This window comes from Perca fluviatilis, chromosome 17 (assembly GCF_010015445.1).
Source record: "Perca fluviatilis chromosome 17, GENO_Pfluv_1.0, whole genome shotgun sequence".
Taxonomy (NCBI): Eukaryota; Metazoa; Chordata; class Actinopteri; order Perciformes; family Percidae; genus Perca; species Perca fluviatilis.
This window is the reverse complement of record NC_053128.1, coordinates 5,955,699-5,975,126: the sequence shown is the minus strand read 5'-3', so window position 1 is coordinate 5,975,126 and position 19,428 is coordinate 5,955,699. Positions and strand designations below refer to the sequence as shown.

The 19,428-nt window shown below is 40.8% G+C and overlaps 1 protein-coding gene across 1 annotated transcript in view; it reads right to left on the bottom strand.

Annotated features, from left to right (window-relative positions):
• Positions 1-19,428, bottom strand: part of LOC120545634 (WD repeat-containing protein 7) — a 151,384-nt gene that overhangs the window by 96,917 nt on the left and 35,039 nt on the right. Inside the window, exons 16-18 of the mRNA XM_039780167.1 lie at positions 7,004-7,237; positions 6,475-6,768; positions 5,425-5,621 (exon numbers count right to left, since the gene is read on the bottom strand). Coding sequence (XP_039636101.1) covers positions 5,425-5,621; positions 6,475-6,768; positions 7,004-7,237 — 725 coding nt within the window. The remainder of the gene's footprint in view (positions 1-5,424; positions 5,622-6,474; positions 6,769-7,003; positions 7,238-19,428) is intronic.

The following is a 19,428-nucleotide window of genomic DNA, read 5'->3' as shown; positions in this document are numbered from 1 at the left end:
GACTCTTTTCTTCTCCGGAGTTGCCCAGGGTGTGAGACGCCGTGCGGGTGTGGGGATACTCACAAGCCCCCGGCTAAGCGCCGCTACGTTGGAGTTTACCTACGGTGGGAGGAGGGTCGCCTCCCCACGCGCGGCGCTTGGGGAACTCTGACTGTTTGTGCATATGCACCAAACAAAAGTTCGGAGTATTCGGCCTTCTTGGAGACCTTGAGTGGAGTCCTGAATGGGGACTCCATAGTTCTGCTGGGGGACTTCAATGTGCACGTGGGCAATGATGGAGACACATGGAGAGGCGTGATTGGGAGGAACGGCCTCCCTGATCAAAACCTGAGTGGTTGTTTGTTGTTGGACTTCTGTGCTAGTCATGGATTGTCTATAATGAACACCATGTTCGAACATAGGGATGCTCATAAGTGTACCCTAGGCCAAAGTTCAATGATCGATTTTATAATCGTTTCATCTGATCTGAGGCAGTATGTTTTGGACACTCGGGTGAAGACAGGGCGGAGCTGTCAACCGATCACCATCTGGTGGTGAGTTGGGTCAGGGGGTGGGGGAAGACTCTGGACAGACCTGGTAAGCCCAAACGGGTAGTGCGGGTAAATTGGGAACATCTGGAGGAGGCCCCTGTCCGACAGACTTTCAACTCACACCTGCGGCGGAGCTTTTCGTGCATCACTGTGGAGGCTGGGGGCATTGAACCGGAGTGGACAATGTTCAAAGTTTCCATTGCTGAAGCGGGGAGCTGTGGTTTTAGGGTCTTAGGTGCCTCAAGGGGCGGTAACCCACAAACCCCGGTGGCCAGGGAAGCCGTCCGACTGAAGGAGTCTTTCGGGATATATTATCCCAGAAGACTCCGAAGGCAGTTGCAGGGTACCGAAGGGCTGCAGCCTCTGCCATGAAAGAGGAAAAGCAGCGGGTGTGGGAGAAATTTGGAGAAGACATGGAGAAGGACTTTCGGTCGGCGCCAAGGTGCTTCTGGAAAACCGTTCGCCACCTCAGGAGGGGGAAGAGGGGAACCATCCAATCTGTGTACAGTAAGGATGGGACACTGTTGACCTCAACTGAGGTGGTAATAGGGCGGTGGAAGGAGCACTTTGAGGAACTCCTGAATCCGACTAGAGGCAGAGTTGGAGGATGATGGGGGATTGTTTTCCCAGGCGGTAGTCACTGAGGTGGTCAAACGACTCCACAGTGGCAAAGCCCCTAGGATTGATGAGATCCATCCAGAAATGCTCAAGGCTCTGGGTGTGGAGGGGCTGTCTTGGTTGATACGCCTCTTCAACATTGCGTGGAAGTCTGGGACAGTGCCAAAGGAGTGTCAGACCGGGGTGGTGGTTCCCCTTTTCAAAATGTGTGCCAATTACAGGGGTATCACACTTCTCAGCCTCCCTGGTAAAGTCTACTCCAAGGTGCTGGAAAGGAGGGTTCGGCCGTTGAAAAATGGACCAGCTCTTCAGTCTCGCAAGGATCCTGGAGGGAGCCTGGGAGTATGCCCATCCGGTCGACGTGTGTTTTGTGGATTTGGAGAATGCGTATGACCAGGTCCCCCGGGAGATACTGTGGGAGGTTCTGCGTGAGTATGGGGTGAGGGGGTCTCTTCTCAGGACCATCCAATCTCTATACGACCAAAGCAAGAGCTGTGTCCGGGTTCTCGGCAGTAAGTCGGACTTGTTTCAGGTAAGGGTTGGCCTCCGCCAGGGCTGTGCTTTGTCACCAATCCTGTTTGTAATATTTATGGACATGATATCAAGGCGTAGTCGGGGTGGGGAGGGGTTGCAGTTCGGTGGGCTGGGGATCTCATCGCTGCTCTTTTCAGATGATGTGGTCCTGATGGCATCATCAGCCTGTGACCTTCGGCACTCACTGGATCGGTTCGCAGCAGAGTGTGAAGTGGCTGGGATGAGGATCAGCACCTCTAAATCTGAGGCCATGGTTATACACTACTGGCTCTGCTATTGACACTAAATCACATTTTTTTTAAAGTCTCATACTTCTCAGCACAAATCTCCCCTTTTTAGAAAGCTTTCTGATCAAGTCAAGTATGTTTCATTAGTGTGAATCGTATGGCGTCATTGATTAGCTTTTTCAGGTCTACACCATACTCCATTTTAATTCTAGTTCTTATGAGCAATCCTACCTGCCCACTCTGGAGTTCTGGGCTCATGGCTGCTGCTTGGCTCTTCACTGTTAGCAGAAAACTGGACTAGTGGCTGCTGCTGAGGAGCTATAAGAAAAAGTTTGATTCATAAACATGAACGCTGGTTTGCAGGCAACGTTGTATTGTGTTTTGCACGGCTGCTAGCATCTTGCACTGCTCCTAACTAGCTTAGCCTACCAGTCTCATAGTCACTATTTGGCGTTTCACTCTCTCACGCTTTCTAGAGCTCCTCGCCTTTTCGGCGCCACCTTTGCTCTTGCTGTTATCCATTTGTATAGCTTCTTTTTGCTCGCATGTCGCATTCGCATCGTAACAAGCACCACTGACTGAAGTTTGTTTGTTTTTTGAGCAAGGTGCCGTTGGAGGAGTCAAAACATGGCATGTCATAATAACCAGACTGCACTCTGTAGTAGGCTGCATGATAGAGAACAGTGGGCTGCAAGAATAAATAAATAAAAGAGTGGGATCCGAGTGCAGGCAGCCTAGGGACAGCATCAATGATATATTTCAACTACCTAACCCTAACCCATGACTAAACGCCGGCCTTAGCGACCAAAAAACAGACCGGCCCACCGGGAATTCTCCCAGTTCTCCCGATTAGCCAATCCGGGCCTGGTGAAGGGGGTGCTGTTGTGGTTGTTGTGATGAAATACTCAAACCCTAAGAGTTGAGGAGCACTTCTTTTCAAACTCCAGCATACAAGGAAGGAAGCTTTTCTGCTGTCATAAATGTATGATGGGGAGGTGGGGGAGACATGAAAAAGCCAAAGATTTTCAAATATTCACAAGTGCTGGTTTGGAGTGTCGAAGTGGAGACAGCCAGATAGAAGTTTTATAAAGAAGTCTTCAGCTTACATCTGTAGATGCACAATCAACATTTCTTTTCAGGACATACCACAAAAGAGAAGTTTTTCTTTGTTTCTGAGAAAGTAATAAAAACATTTGAAAAGGTTTCCAGGCTGTGCGGCCCACCCTGTCCTCCTGCTGTGATGCTCTTTGTTTCTAATGTTCTAAATGCCAATTCCTGTTTATCAGCTCCGTCTGCCTCTAGCCTATTTTGATTAAGTTGAAACATGTAATTTTCTCATCATGGCACAGCAGAATGAGAAGAAAGATCCCACCACAAACAGACCGTGGTTTTGTTGTTGGTTTCCTTTAAACAGGAAACATGGTTGCCGCCACTGAAAGCTTGAGACTGGCTTTGACAAGACCTGAGACTTGACTCGGACTTGTCGCAACTGAATTGAGACTTGAAGTGAGTCTTGACCTTAAAGAGGAACAATGCCCATTTTCAAAATTGATATATGATATTCCTATGGTCGAAGACAGACCAAAAATATTAGTGAACATGAACAACTCTTAACTTCTGAGAGGATTTGGCATAATTTGGTATTAAAATACCAACTCATAATATACCACCTCATCTCTTCACGCTGTAGTCTGTTTACATGTTATTTTTTCCCATCCTAGCCCCACCCTAATGTGCTGTGATTGGCTGGTACTACTCACCTGTGATTGGTCATCTACAACAGGCGGACTTGGTCACTGGTCACTCAGCGCTAAATCACAGGTTTCGTTGCAAGTCTATTGAATTGTGCCCAGAGGCATTTTGGTCTACGTCTGAAAACGCCCCTTTGAAATCGTACAGAGAGGTTTCAGACTAACTCACATTTGAGATTTGGTATGGTAATGTCAGGCTTAGTTACAGTAATCACAAGACTCCACTAAGGAACGGAATTCCTTTCCAAATTGTACTAATTTCACCTCAATTTTAGCAGACGTTTAAGTGGCTTTTAAGGTACAACATTAACTTGAAACCACTGAAAGGCTAAACATGTACAGAGGCTAAATACATTAGCCAGTTATTTTATTATTTAGATTTTTAACAAAGATTATAAAACACAAAGATAACTAAATTATAGACTGAAAACAAGTGAGATAAAAGTCAGAGGACTTTGATACAAACAACCATATCACCACCTTTCTCCCTTTAAAAAAAAAAACTTTTTCTCTTGCTTTGTGTTTTCCTCCCTGACTCTTCCTTGCTCGCCCTCCCCTGCAGGGTTGAAGAAATTATGAAATGATGTGTTGGTGTTACAGCAGCAGGACCTCAACCTCCGTGTTAAATCTTTCAGGGCACAATGAGAGCTCAGACAGACTAAACAATCTGCTTCACAGACTTCACAACTTGACAGTAGTTGAACTTCAGCTGCTGCTGCTGGTATCATTGTGCATGTGAACAGCGTCTGTGTTATGTGCTTTGAATTCAGTTTCTGTTGCGTTTGTTCGGGTTGTTATATTAGTTTTTCAGCTGGAATCACTGATGATAAATCAGGGCGGTGTTTTTCTGCCTGGTGAATCCAGATATGTTGAGCTCAGGTTAAGACGTTCTATTTTATACATACATCTACAAGCCGCACTATTAAGGAACATGTCTGTGTTTGAACCAAATGGTTCTGGTTTTGTGGGCAGTGCTCCAAAGATACTGAAGCCAGGTTAAATTTCATTAACGGATGTCCATTAATCTCAAAATTGATGCCAAGTTTTTTTACCCAGAGCGCTGAAGTCAGAGCTGCTTCTAACGGCCACTAGATGCTGCTCAAAGAAAGTTCTGACTGTATTGAAAGGAATAGGAAAACCTCTTTTTTATTTAATTTTAGATTACAAGTTACTGCACGCTCCATTCCAGTTGGTGATTTAAAAAATTTAAATAAACATAAAATAAACCAGGCCAAAAAAGGCCAAAACTAAAGAAGAAGATGAGGAAGCATAATGACTGATAGTGTCATGAAAGCACCTGCTGCAGGCACTGCCGCCATGGTAACAGACAATGACCACCCCGACGACAGTGGTGATGAAGATAACGTTACACACCTTTGGCCATAATTAAAAGTTTTCTTTACTTTTACTTTTAATACTTAAGTACATTTAAAATCAGAAAATTACTTTTGATACATAAGTACAGTAAACATCAGATACTTTAAGACTTTTACTCAAGTAATATTCTAAAAAGTGACTTAAAAAAAACTTATTTTCTGGTAAGATACTTGTACTTTTACTCAAGTATTGCTTTCAAGTACTTTATACAAGACTGCTAACATGTGAGCAAACAGTTGCCTTCCACATCCAGTCAACACAGAGCAACATTATCATCCATTTGTGGAGTGTGAGTGTGTGTGTGTGTGTGTGTGTGTGTGTGTGTGTGTGTGTGTGTGTGTGTGTGTGTGTGTGTGTGTGTGTGTGTGTGTGCGCGCACCACGTTACCTGACTGGTGCTTTCTTCATGTGCTCTCCGACGAAGGTGGCGTTGGTCATGCCCATCAGAGTGTTGGCCAGTGAAATTACAGACAGAAGGTGCTGTGTGGTGACGGCCCTTGAAACGCCGTACGTCCCCTTCCCAACAATGTCAGTCAGAGTCAGCTTCAGACCCGTCGCCAGGGACAACTGACGCAGCAAGGACTCCTGGGAAACAGAGGCAGACAAATCAACCAGGGACCCTGGAAATACAGGTCAACATGAGTGTGTTTTACTGAGCTTGGACACTATAGACTACAGAGTGTGTTAGCGGTCATCTCCCACTTCACTGATTAAAATGTGAACATTTTAAACAGGATCTGACAGATAGACCTGATGCTCTGTGCATGGTCTCAGTTTGTTATTTGTTGGTGTTTAGTTGTGTTCATTGACTGGTGAAGTACTTTATGACACTCGCTCCATAAAGGTGCTACAAAATTGTGTTAAAAAATCAGTTACTAATACTGTTATAACTGTCATGTCTGAAGTTGAAGTTCTACATGAATAAAATCAAAATAACACTAGTAATAGTAATTACAACTGGGGTGTTGGAATATAATAACCTATAAGAATGTATGGAAAAGGCTTACAACATCATCCCATCATTTACTGTATGTTATTCATTATTAGTTTGGAAATAAGTACCTAGTGTCATTTAGTACTTAGGGCAGTAATGATTAATTTCATTATCAGTTAGTCTTCTTATCATCTTTTTAAGTCAAAAAATGGTTTAAAAAAAAAAATCCTCACATCACAGCAGCTTAAGTCATACATAAACGTAAGTGAAAGGTAATCAATGTAAACTACCAAAATTGGCACAGATTACTTTACAATCAGAAAATAAATTGACATACAATGATTTTATTCTTCTTCTTTGTGCTCTATTATCTTTGTTTGATACAACTTTTTTTTACTGTGCTCTATATATTTCTGCTTTGGTATCTTGTAATATAGAGGCATATACAGGATTGTTTAGCTTGACAGGGGTCTGTATCAGCCTGATGGATACTGATCAAAGTACCTTGAAGGTAGGCAGCATAAGGGACATGTGACCTCCTCTGGAAATCAGGCCAAAGGAGATGGGGCAGTGCGGTCTGAGCATGCCCAGTCGCTCCAGACAGATGCCGTCAAGATGTTCGTTGAGACCCCAGGCGTGCAGGCAGGACATGAAGAGTTTGGCCGTGTCCATCGTTAGGTTGTACTCCAGCAGACTTAGAGACTTGGACTTCTCCTCCCGCCTCCTCATCTCTTCCTCCTCCTCCTCGTCTTCATCTAACAGGTGCTCCTTGATGGTCTCCTTCATCGTTTCCTTCACCTGGTTTAGACAGGGGACAATTTTATTTATTATTTATTTTAATAATTTATTATATTATTAAAAAAAGAAAATTGTAAAAGAAAAGCATAAGAGTAAAAATAAGTCACTAAATAAAATCCTGAAAATATTCAGACAACACGTCCTAGCGTTATAACCTTTATTAGCCAATTTACATGCTGATTTTGATTGTTTAGGACCAATGAATTTTCCCTTCTTTTCCTTTAGGTTTACTGACCTGCTTGAAGATCTTGTTGGCCAGGAAGGAGCCCCCCTTATCAGCCCCAGCCTGGCTCTTCTGCAGCGTCTCTGGAGACACCAGCGTGGGGCTCGGTCTCTGTGCTTCCTCTGTCAGCAGCTGAATGATCACCGCCTCCACGTCGAAGAACAGCACATGCATGTCAGGGTCTGTCATGTTGGTCTTCATCGCCTGGACCACAAGGGCATTATGGGAGTATTTCGGCAGGTTGCCCTGGAAGAGAGACAGATTAAAAAAATAATAATGGTCAAAATGAAAGCAGCTATTATTCTGACTATTAGTTCCCAGAACAGCCCAAGCTCTAACATTTCCCATAATGCAACTGGATAGTGTTTTAGTTAGTCTTTCCTTGCATGGTTAACGCCCACATCTTTCAAACGCCATGATCCAATCCCAAACTGAGATAGCAATAACTGATGACATCACAATTACATCATTAGGGTTACTTTCTCAGACTTGACAAACTCCTCCAGTGCCACAGAAGACATAATACAGCTATTCACAGGTTAAGTAGGACTAACCATGAAGAGCAAACTGATCTTGATGAGTAAAACTGGTGAAATGCCCCTTTACAATTCACACAGCACGCAGCCACAAACTCCAACATGTCTCTCCTGGCCAGAGCCAACCATTACATTTATTTATTATATATGTTTTTTTCATTTATTAAACAAACAACTTAATGCAAACAAAAAATGTAAAGTCCTGAATGAAAAGGAGCAGAAAGATTAATTATATATAATCTGCCCCTCTTTCACAAAACATATATTAACAAAACAAATAATTAAATAATAAAACTCTTCCCTTCCCCCTTACCAGTCACAAAAGAACAGAACAAAAACTGAATTAACATATTTGCTTTGTCTTAGATTCTTTGGTTTCACTGTTGAAATTGTTCCATAAACTGAACCTTTTACTGTGATGAAACGTTCCCTCAGATTGGTTCTGTATCTCGTTTTTTGTTTTTTTTCTTTTTTTAGATATCTCAGTTCCTTTGAAAATGTAATGACTTTCTCTTTTTTCAAACCTTCTCTGAATGTTGGCAGGCAAAATTCTTTTGTGCCCTTCATACATAATTTGAAGAATACTGTTATCTACTAGATCCTGAAACAACTTTAACTGAACAATCAATGGATTTGACAAATGTCTGTATCGACTTCTACTGACGATTCTCATGGCTCTTTTTTGTAAAATGAAAACTGAATTAGTGTATGTTTTCCAAGCAATTCCCCAGACTTCCACACAGTAGGTCAGATATGAAACAATCACTGAATTATATAAAATGAACAATGCTTTATTATCTAATTATTCTTTAACTTTGTGTAACAGAGATTGATTTAGATATTTTCACCTTTGTGTAATTTATGTGATTTCCAATTCAGATTCTCATCTATTATGACACCTAACACTATGAATTTCAACACCATCTCTATATATTGTTGCATCAAAATAATTGCCTTGTTTGCTATATATCATAAAGTTTATTTTTAATTTATCTATATCAAACCCTTTTTTTCAGTTTTTCTAATAATCAACCAAGCCCAAAACCTGTGTTATGGTTGTCCCAGGATAAAATAAAGTTGCATCATCAGCAAACCGAATACACTTAAGCAGTTTGGATACAAGAGCGTTAATATGCAAATTAAACAATTTTGGTCCAAGAATGGACCCCTGAGGTACCCCACACGTATTATTACATGATTCAGATTTTATGTTATTTATCTGAACATAATAATGTATGTAATAATGTTTCTAGTTTCTAAGTAACTTGCTACACATTGATGTGCCTCCCCTCTGATTCCGTATTTGCTAAGTTTGTTAAGGAGTATGGTATGGTCTATGGTGTTGAATGCTTTTTTGAGGTCAACAAAGATGCTTACTAAATACTGTTTCTTATCAATTGCAGTGAATATTTCTTCAGTTAATTACACAAGTGCCATTGCTGTGTATTGCTTGGATCTAAAACCATATTGATTGCTGCTTAAAATATTATAATGTGAGAATTGTGGAAGCAGAGTTACTGGTCTGTAGTTGAAGAAAACATGTCTGTCTCAGGATTTGTGGAGGGCAGCCTAAAGCCTTTATACATACCTTTTTAGTGCTATTAAAATAATAATTGTTGGCATGATTTTATAAATCATGTTTTAATGTTAAACATACATATGGCACAGTGAATCATTTGGGATAAACTGTATCTGTGGATGGCTATGTTAGTGATTACCTTACACACAAGCTGTAATTGCCACTGATACTTCCACACCGCTCAATTTAATTGTATTAGCAGAGACAGCTGCACAGAGTTTTATGTAGAACAGTACTTTTTGTTTACATGTTAATGACCTGATGACTGCAATCAGAAAACTGTGATCCTGTTAAGAGTCAGAGGAAGGAAAACGAGAGGGGGATGATTAAGAAAAGAACAAGTGAGGAAATAAAGAGGGAAAAAAGGGCCAAACTAGATTTGAATCTGTGTTTCATGAAGGGTTTTGTATTTGCTATTCTAAACTCTTGCAACGGTTTCCTTCTGCAAGAGGAATTATGTGTCTAGGTAGTCTTAAGCTGGACAGACACCATACGTCCTAATTTTAGCCAAGGATCGGGCTTGAGACTGCTGTGATATTAAACTGAACTACACTGCATTAGACACTATGTTTTAGACATCTGCGGCATCATATTTTTCGTTTTTATTCTTACTTTGAATACACTGCAGATTAAATTGTGTAGTGCGAGTTGACACAACATACAAGATCAATAAAAACAGTATTTTTCCAGTTTTAGTTGCATTTAAATTGTAACAATGTACTGTATGTTCTGTTACAAAAAAAAGTGAGCTTCGCTGGTTGACATTCGATGAATGTGTTGTCCAGTCAACAATCCAAAAGATAATCCGTTTCTGATGACACAAAACAGAAAAAACAGAAAATACTCACACTGGAGAAGCTGGATCCATAAATAACTTTGCTCGACAGGTCAATCAATCAATTGACTAATTGTTTTAGCACTAGTTATGTTAACATTGTAGACCTGCTGCTTTAGCAATACTGTACCCGACTACAATTTGATTGTAGTCGGGTATTGTAATGCTAAAGCAGTGGTTAGCAATAAAGAACATTATAATTTGTTTCTGTATGTCTGGCTATACTTCAGATTTAGGTGTTTTCACCATATGGTTACTTTAATTTAACTAATTAGTATTTGTCCGTGTTGCACTTTCTGGTTTAGGAAACAGTTTTTAACCTTTCATGCCATTAACGATCATTGAATACAACTGGATGGGACTGTGTGAGAGACAGAGAGGGGACAATAATTAGCTGTGGAGAGCCCTGACTGGCCGAGACACCTGCAGCTGGGACTGTGTGTGTGTGTGTGTGTGTGTGTGTGTGTGTGTGTGTGTGTGTGTGTGTGTGTGTGTGTGTGTGTGTGTGTGTGTGTGTGTGTGTGTGTGTGTGTGTGTGTGTGTGTGCGCGTAAATGCATGTGTACTCGATCCACACAATGCAACTACCACTTTGTTGCTATGCCTCCTGTACAAAGTTAATCTATTTATTCATTTAAAGAGCTTTTTGATTCTAGTTCATATCTTTTCCACAAAGACTGCCAATAGAACACTGTGTCTGCACTATGGTAAATATAGATAGTGAAAGCTTGCTGACATTTTACCTAGGAACACTTTGAACTGGCCTCAGTGAACAGTTTGTTTTGTTAGGTCTTGGATTTTTTTCCTGGGAAAAGGCAAGACATTTGTGCCTCATTCCTATTTTTCAGTCCGAGTGTGTTTGCACTGTGTGTGTTTGTGTGTTTGTGTGTGTGTGTGTGTGTTTTCAGTGGATGAACACTGCCATCTAAAGGCAGTTAGCCTAAACACAGACATTGACCTAATATTATATCTGAGGCTGTGAACCCACGCAGACAGAGAAGCTACAACTGACCATGTTTGGTGTTGATGAATCTGAATTTTCTGTCTTAACAAATTCTCTATATCTCCTTAGTGCAGTAGAGTATATAGCAAAAACAGAGACACAAACGCACAGTCTGTTTTTTCAATGAAATGTCTTATCTAAGCATACACACACACATACACACACAGTCCTATAGCTCCTGGGCAGTAGGTCTAAAGGTCATTGTCCTGCAGGGCCCTTCTGGCAAACACCACTGGAGTCCAACGAACAGTCACACACAACACACACACACACAACACACAACAACACACACACACACACACACACACACACACACACACACACACACACACACACACACACAGAATATTTCTATGAAGCAGTAACTACATTTACATGCCATATAATATTCCGCTTTTTGCCCTTATTCCGAAATAGACGATATTCCAACTAAGCTGTTTATATGGCTAACGAAAGTGGATATTCCACTAATATCCAAATATATTCATAATATCCATGAAAGCCTGAATAATATCGTCATATCCCATGTCTTAATCGTAAAAAGCTAAATTCGGGAAAAGGCCTTATTCGGACTATCCAAAACGGAATATGCTGTTTACGTGACCTGCGTCAAATTCTGAATATTGTCATATTCGGAATAATAGTGGAATATTTGTTTGCATGTAAGCGTACTCACTGATTTACATGCTTCCACCTGTTTAACTTGGAATAACAGACATCTGGTAGACCGGCTCTGTGGAGGTGGGCATGGTTTGCATTCAGCGGCAGGGGAGAGAGGTGTGGGGATGACTCATGACAGCAGGTGAGTTAATTGACACAGCTAGTGCTCACTTTAAATGCAGTAGCGTGCTACTGCAAATTTCACAACAATCCAGCCAATAGTAACAAAATATAATTTTGATATCAGCACTGAAACTCCGTACAGTATTGCCAATGGATACCCAGCCCAAGGAGCTGAGTCCTGAGGTTGGAGGGGTATTTATGTGAATGTGTCATGAAATAATGATGCAAATATAACGCACTGGTTTTACTTACTTTTACCATTTGCTATTCTTTATCTAACTTCTGCAAAAACTTGAAAAGATTTTTACATTATTTTCTTTGTTGTTTGTATCCCCCCCCCATGTTATAACTGTTTCTATTCAGTCATTACTCTAGAGCCAATTAAGTTGCATTTTGTGTATGAAACGTATAAAAGTGTATTATGTCTGTCTTGTTTTGTCTGAGACACAGTCGAAAACCCAAAGATATTTAATTTACAACTATATATACACACACACACACATATACATATACATATATACTAACAGAAAACTAGCAAATCCTTAAATTTGAGATAGTGTAAACAGACAATGTCTGACAATTTCAGTTAAGCAAATTGTGGCCAATTCATTTTCTGTTGATCGAAAAAATTATTTCAGCTCAGTTTTATTTTTTCCTTCATGTGACAAACACATTCACAGATAAGCCTCTCTCTCTCTCTCTCTAGTAGGTGTTCAGCATAAGTATAAGTAACAAGTGATCCACAAAACCCTGGGTTGAACCTGAAGTTACCTCGTTAACGCCAAATCTTGCTTCATAGTACAGGCCTCGGGGGCTGACTGGGTGTAATGTTTGTGTTGATAGTGACATTTCATGGTCATTATCTGTCATTACACACAAAACACACACACACACACACACACACACACACACACACACACACACACACACACACACACACACACACACACACACACACACACACACACACACACACACACACACACACACACACACACACACACACACACACACACACACACACACACGATAGTGGGTGGGTTTGATCCGTAATTTGAGTAGATATGAGTGAGAAATGACACAGAGGTGGGAGGCTGAGTGATGTATTTAGGATAGAACAGAGAGGAAAAATTGCAGCTGTTGTGTGTTGGCCTTTTCAGAAAGGAGCTGTGATTATGAGCAGTCATGGCAGGAAAAACACACAAGAGGGGAAAAAGAAACAACACAAAGGTTATCTGGTGGAAGATAAGAAGAGGAGAAAAAGGACGCACCCAACAGAAGAGGAGACGGAATGCTGAGCTAAATGGATTCCAAGTCAAACTATAAAAGTCAAACTGTACCAGCTGAACTAAGCGCTGTTCAGATACTAAATAATTCATAGCGTTTGTTTTCTGTGCTGGGAGGCCCAGGTGGGCGGGGTTTACTCCATCAGGGAAGATCAGATCATCCGAGTCTGACAAGTGAACCTCTGATCCTCTGAGGGCACACAGACAAGATGGTGTACAAAACGGTTAAAAAAAAAAATGTTGGTTTGTTTGAATTGTTAGAAGGCTGACTGAATTAACGTGCTCATATTATGCTCATTTTCAGGTTCATAATTGTATTTAGAGGTTGTACCAGAATAGGTTTATGGGGTTTAATTTTCAGAAAACACCATATATTATATGTTGTCCTGCACATTACTGCAGCTCCTCTTTTCACCCTGTGTGTTGAGCTCTCTGTTTGGATCAGTTTGTGATCAGTGTTTTCTGTTGGATATATGGAAATATGGCTTACTGTCGTGATGACGGGAACTTGGATTTGTTTAACTGCTTTCAAATGCAGCACACTTAATAGATGAAATGTGATATAAATGGTGTGTCTTTGTTTGAAAATTGAAATAACTGATTTAAACCGAGCTCACAGTTCAACGAGTGGCCTTAAAAATATTATTGCAATTCTCATTTCCATGAATTACCATTCTCTGTAAATGCATTATTTTATACAAAGCTGCATGTAGGGCATGGTAAGAAGGAGCACTACTGACTTTGTTTAAAAGTTGATTCCGGAGGTACTCGGCCAAGACAACTTCAGCAGGCCCGTAACAATAGACCGAGCCCACCGAAGCCTAACGAGTGGCCGCAGGTCATCATTGCCGAGGTCCGCAGCGATCGAGACGTGATCAACATACTGCGGCTCAGTCATCAGCATGCACCCCTGCGCTACCATGGCGAGATAGTCTCCATATTCCCTGACTCCATGGCAGAGGTTTCATCACAGCGATGGGCCTTTAACATGAGGAGGCAGCTAACCGAATCTGGTGTTAAGTGTTCTTTGCGTTTCCCAGCCAAGCTCCATGTCGACTACACAACTAAGACATTTGATTTACCGGCTGAAGCCGGACAGTTTGCCAACTCTTTAGACCCAGTAGACAAATCCTAACTATTGGTAACATTACATATTATCTTTATGACTTCACTTTCCCTAAGCAGCCACATGATTGATGTGCCGATCTAGCACTTTTCCATTGAAATGTAACTTTACAGTGGTTGAATGTTAAGGTTGTAAAACATATTTGCACTGGGAAGTGGGAATTGCTCCTTTTGTTTTTATTTTGACGCACTTTGTATCCTCCGGGACTTTTTCTACAGTACGCCTCATGTACAAACAATTCATGCATGGCGTTAAATGCCATATTTGTGGCCTCCCATTACTTCAGGTTGACAGGACTCATGTTAAACGAGGCGGTTATATTTCCTCTTTTTAAAAAAATATGTATTTTAATTGAATATTAAGCAGCACAATGTTTGTGTTTGAGGAGTGTATGCCGTAACATGCTGCATTTACTTTGGTGAATATATAATATAATAAGCCCCGCCACACCCTAATTTATTATCCTCAGGTATTATCAAAACTGGCTGGCAAACCCGGTGGTCATTTCTTCTTCTTGTCTTTTTTTATGTTTTATATGCTGCATCGGTTGTACAATCTTCCCACATATCCTACTAAATGTATGATCTGAATATTTCTTACATTAAGTATATTCCTGAGTGTGCACGTTTAAGGTTAGTTAATATCCTAAAGATGCGTACAGTGCTCTGGTGTAAGTGGGTTTTTTTGTGTGCCGTTTGGCTGGCTCTGTTATCCAGCTGCCTCCTTGCCAACCAGTGGGATGCACTGCTTAGTTTTTTTCAGCGGGTCTGTTTTTTTTTTCTTGTTCTATTGTCGTTGCGGTTACTCAACGTACTGCCAGCTCTCTATGTGTCATATGTCAATATATACTTTTTGTCCCTCTATTTAGATCCATGTCAATTCTCAATTAGGTAAGGAATGAGCCACATCACTTCTACTTCTTGGAATTGTAGGGGTATGGGGACAGGAGACCCATATCCAACCAATTCAGTTCCGTTAGCTCTCTTAAATATGTATGCTCCTAATTGTAATAGTCCCGAATTCTTCAGTAAGTTTAACCTTGGTCCTGAATATAACAATCATAATATAATAGTCGATGGGGATTTTAATTGTTACTTTTAACCCCTGTTGGATAGATCCTACTCGAAAGTGGCCCCATCATTGAAATCCGTCCATGTTCTTAATCTTGCCAAATCTCATGACTGGTTGACATCTGGAGGCCTCAGTACCCCTTAGAGAGGCAATATTCTTTGTTCTCCCCTGTGCACGGTAGCTTTACTAGAATTGACTATATGCTGGTTGTCTCTAGACTAATTTCCATTACACTAATTTTAATTTCTGACAATGGACCTCTCTCAATGACAACTGACTTTATGCCCCTCAAAATAATTGGAAATTGAACCCTTCTCTATATTTAGATGATTCTTTTAGCGGCTACATTTCAGCCAAGATTGCAGACTTTCTGCTCATAAATGACAATGGCGCAGTCTCTTTGTGAGAACCCTTAAAAGTCTTTATAAGAGGTCATATCATATTGTTTCAATCATCTCGTAAAAGGGCCACGCTTAGGCGTTTAATGGACATTGAGGCCGAACTAGCATATTGAAAGGACTCTTACCGAGACACAGGTTCTGAAGACACCCTTAGTTCCATTTTAAAAGTAAAATATGAATACAACCATATTCTTGGTTGGGAACTATATTCGCAAATTAAAGCAGAAGCATTTAGAGTTAGGTGAGAAGGCTGATAAATTGCTTGCCAGGCAGCTGAAGGACGTCCAAGCTGATGGGCAATACATAAAATTTCTTCAGCCACTGGACCACTATTAACTGATCACAACAGATTAACGACAGATTTTTTTAATTTTATAGTAATGATACACCTCTAGATCCACTGCTACTGATTCAGATATTACTACTTTTCTCCATATATTAGATATTCCAGTTCTTTCAGAGCCTTCGAGATGGGAACTGGACTCTGAATTTACTATGGAGGAGATCAAAAATGCCATCCGTTCTTTGCCCAACGACAAAGCTTGAGGCCCAGATGGCTTTGAGATAGAATTTTATAAGATGCATAGTGATGTTATCGTCCCTCTCTTGTTCCAGATGATTAATTTCTCAGAGAAAAAAAAGGTAATTTGCCCATATTTGTGTCCTCTTGAAAAAGGACAGAGATGAAACAAATCCTATCATTCCTTAAGTCTGCTTAACTCCAACCAAAAAATAATTGTGAAAGTCCGATTAACCGGCAAAATAAACACATTGGCACTTGGGGGTATCTCACTAGATGCCCGGCAGGCTTTTGATCAGGTAGAAGGGAGATACATGTTTGCTGCTCTCGAGAAATTTGGTTTTGGGTTGAACGTTAGGACTATATTAAAAATGCTTAACGGTGGTCCCCAATCTTCTGTTCTAATGTATCATGAAAGGTCCTCCCGTTCCCGTTGCATCGCGGCACCAGGCAAGACTGTTGCCTCTTGTCAATGCTTTTTGCGCTAGCTCTTGAGCTGCTGGCCATAGCCATCAGAGCCAGCCCCCAAATCTTTGGTATACGATGTGGCATATCCGACTGTACCATAGGGCTGTAAGCGGCTGATGTGATTTTTGACTCTTTCAAATGCGAGGACATCCCTTACACCCCTTCTTAATCTGATAGACCGCTTTGGATGACTCTCTGGATTCACCATAAATTGGGGGGAATCTGTTTTTATGCCTCAATTCTAGTTTTCTAAACAATTTGCCCTCCTGAATTTCCAATTACCATTTTTCTTATTTGGGGATTAATATCTCCAAAAATCCAAAACTTATTTTTAAACTTAATTATTTGCATGGATGGAAACTTCTTCCCCTTTCGTTAATTGGCCATTAAAAATGGTAGTGCTCCATAATTTAAAATTTTTCTCACTTCTTCCATTTTTAAGCTGTTAGACTATTATCACAGCCTTCATCTGGGCCTGTAGGCTCGGCACTAGTTAGCCTGATATTGAACCTGGTAATGTTGTATCAATTACTGGTGCCTCCTTGACGGCCATTTCATTTTCAAAACCTAATAATACAATAAAATCGCTATGAAACAACTTTGTTTTGCACAACTTATTTAAAATTTTAAAGCAAATTAATGGTGTCCTGAGTCTCCCAGGTCTGTCATACTATATGTCAGAACCCCTGTTTTAAGCCAGGGCTGATGGATGCCGTTTTTAAGCACTTGTCAGATAAAGGTTTATCAACTATCAGGGATTTCTACATTGATAACCATTTTGCTTCTTTTGCTCAGCTTCAGGCGAAGTTCAATCTTTCTTTCAGTAAATTTTTTTATTTGCAAATTGGGAATTTTGTAAAGGAATTTTTCCCTCTCCTTAATACAATTCCAGTACAACACGTCTTCTATGAAATTACGACCCAACCTCCCACCTCCAAACATCTGATCTCTCGGTTTGTTAACCTCTTTTTTATGACAACCTCCTCTCTCCACATCAAGGAGGTGTGGATTAAGGACACTGGTGAGGTAATCTCTTAAGAGCTGTGGGAGAAAGGGCTGAACAGGATAAAGGTATTCTCTACTAATGCTAGACTTCAGCTTATTCAGTTTAAAGTCATTGATTGGATTGAATTGATTTGAATTCACCGGTTGCACTTTTTAGCAAGACTAAACTACATATAGAATCTTCCCGTCGGTTTCTGCCACCTGTGATAAATGTTAGTCAGCTGACGGAACTCTCTGGCATCTTTTCTGGTCCTGCTCTAAGCTCACTAGGTTGTGGGTTGATATTTTTCATTTGTACAGTGTTGGTCGCTGTCTCTTGGTGATACCGGGATGCTCCAAGGACTCTGGCTCTTCCCTCCGCTTTACAACAAGCCCTAGGTATGGTCATTGCAAAACGGGTCATTTTAAGAGGATGGAAGTCAACTTCTCCTCCTGGCTGAATTACATCAGTGTTTCCCACACAGACTAATTTGTGGCGGTGCGCCATACAATCAACGCTATTTAAAACATGCAGCGTATTCGTTCAGCTGCATTTCCTTTCCCTGCTCTTCTCGGTCTCTCACGCGTCTCACACACACACACACACACACACACACACACACACACACACACACACACACACACACACACACAATCAAAACGAGAGAAGACGGCTGGCGAAAGTCTTAAGTTCACAAAAGGTTGGTATCTATCTCGTGAACACGCAAGTTTGCAATAAAATGCAGTTGGGTTGTCGAGGTCAAAACACTATATGTAGCAACGGTGAATCAAATAAACTTATTATAAATAATATGTAATTTTTTTAACTCTTACACTGAATGTTTGCTGCTTCAATTCAGTTGAATATTGAAAAGTATTTTCCGCGACTGAAAAAGGCACGTGTTGAGGATGAGGACCAGCCTGAACCGGAGGTATCAGTCTGAAACAGAGCTTGACAGTCCGACCAGTGTAATTAGTTATGTTATTAATTTTTTTACAATATTTTCAGGCTTCAACCAGTGCTGCTCAAGCAGAAAGACAGGGTCACTTGGAGAGAAAGAGATAGATTCATCAAATAAAAAAATATTGGTTTGCTGCTGTTCTGAATATCGAGTACAGCCCCTTTTAAGGCAGAGTTTAAAAAAACCGAATAATGGACCATAAGTCCACTCTACAACAGTGACTCATGTCTCCTTTAAACCACTAAAGCTGCTCTCTGGAAATTCCAGCTCAGAGAAAAGAAACACTGCACTTCTTTCTTTATTTATATATAATTTTGACATTTAAGATAGTACATCCTTCCCTGAGAGACTACATTGGTGTCTCACTCACACAAACACACACACAGGCTGGAGAGTTGACCTTTGGTTCGTCAACAGAAGTTTTAATTGGTCTGTGACTTTAGCCAGCTATCTGACTGAGCTACTCTGTGTGTGTGTGTGTGTGTGTGTGTGTGTGTGTGTGTGTGTGTGTGTGTGTGTGTGTTGGTGTGTGTGTGTGTGTGTGTGTGTGTGTGTGTGTGTGTGTGTGTGCGTGTAATAATAGCGTTAAAGTTATTGTCTGTTTTGATGAGTGGGTGTGTGTGCGTTAAAGTTATTGTCTGTTTTGATGAATGACGTGAAGTGAAAAGACATGAGGAAAAAGAGAGACAGAAATCAGTTCCACCACCCCAAAGAGAACGGGACTAGCCCACAAAACGCTCCAGGGTTCAGTTAAAACGGACCAAACAGCTCAGGCGCGAAAGTACTCGTAGTAACTGCTTACTGCTTATTTTTTGTGTGTTTTTGTTTTCTCCAAGTTCTCATGAAAAAAGGTGTCATAAGTCACACTTCAACATGGCACAAAA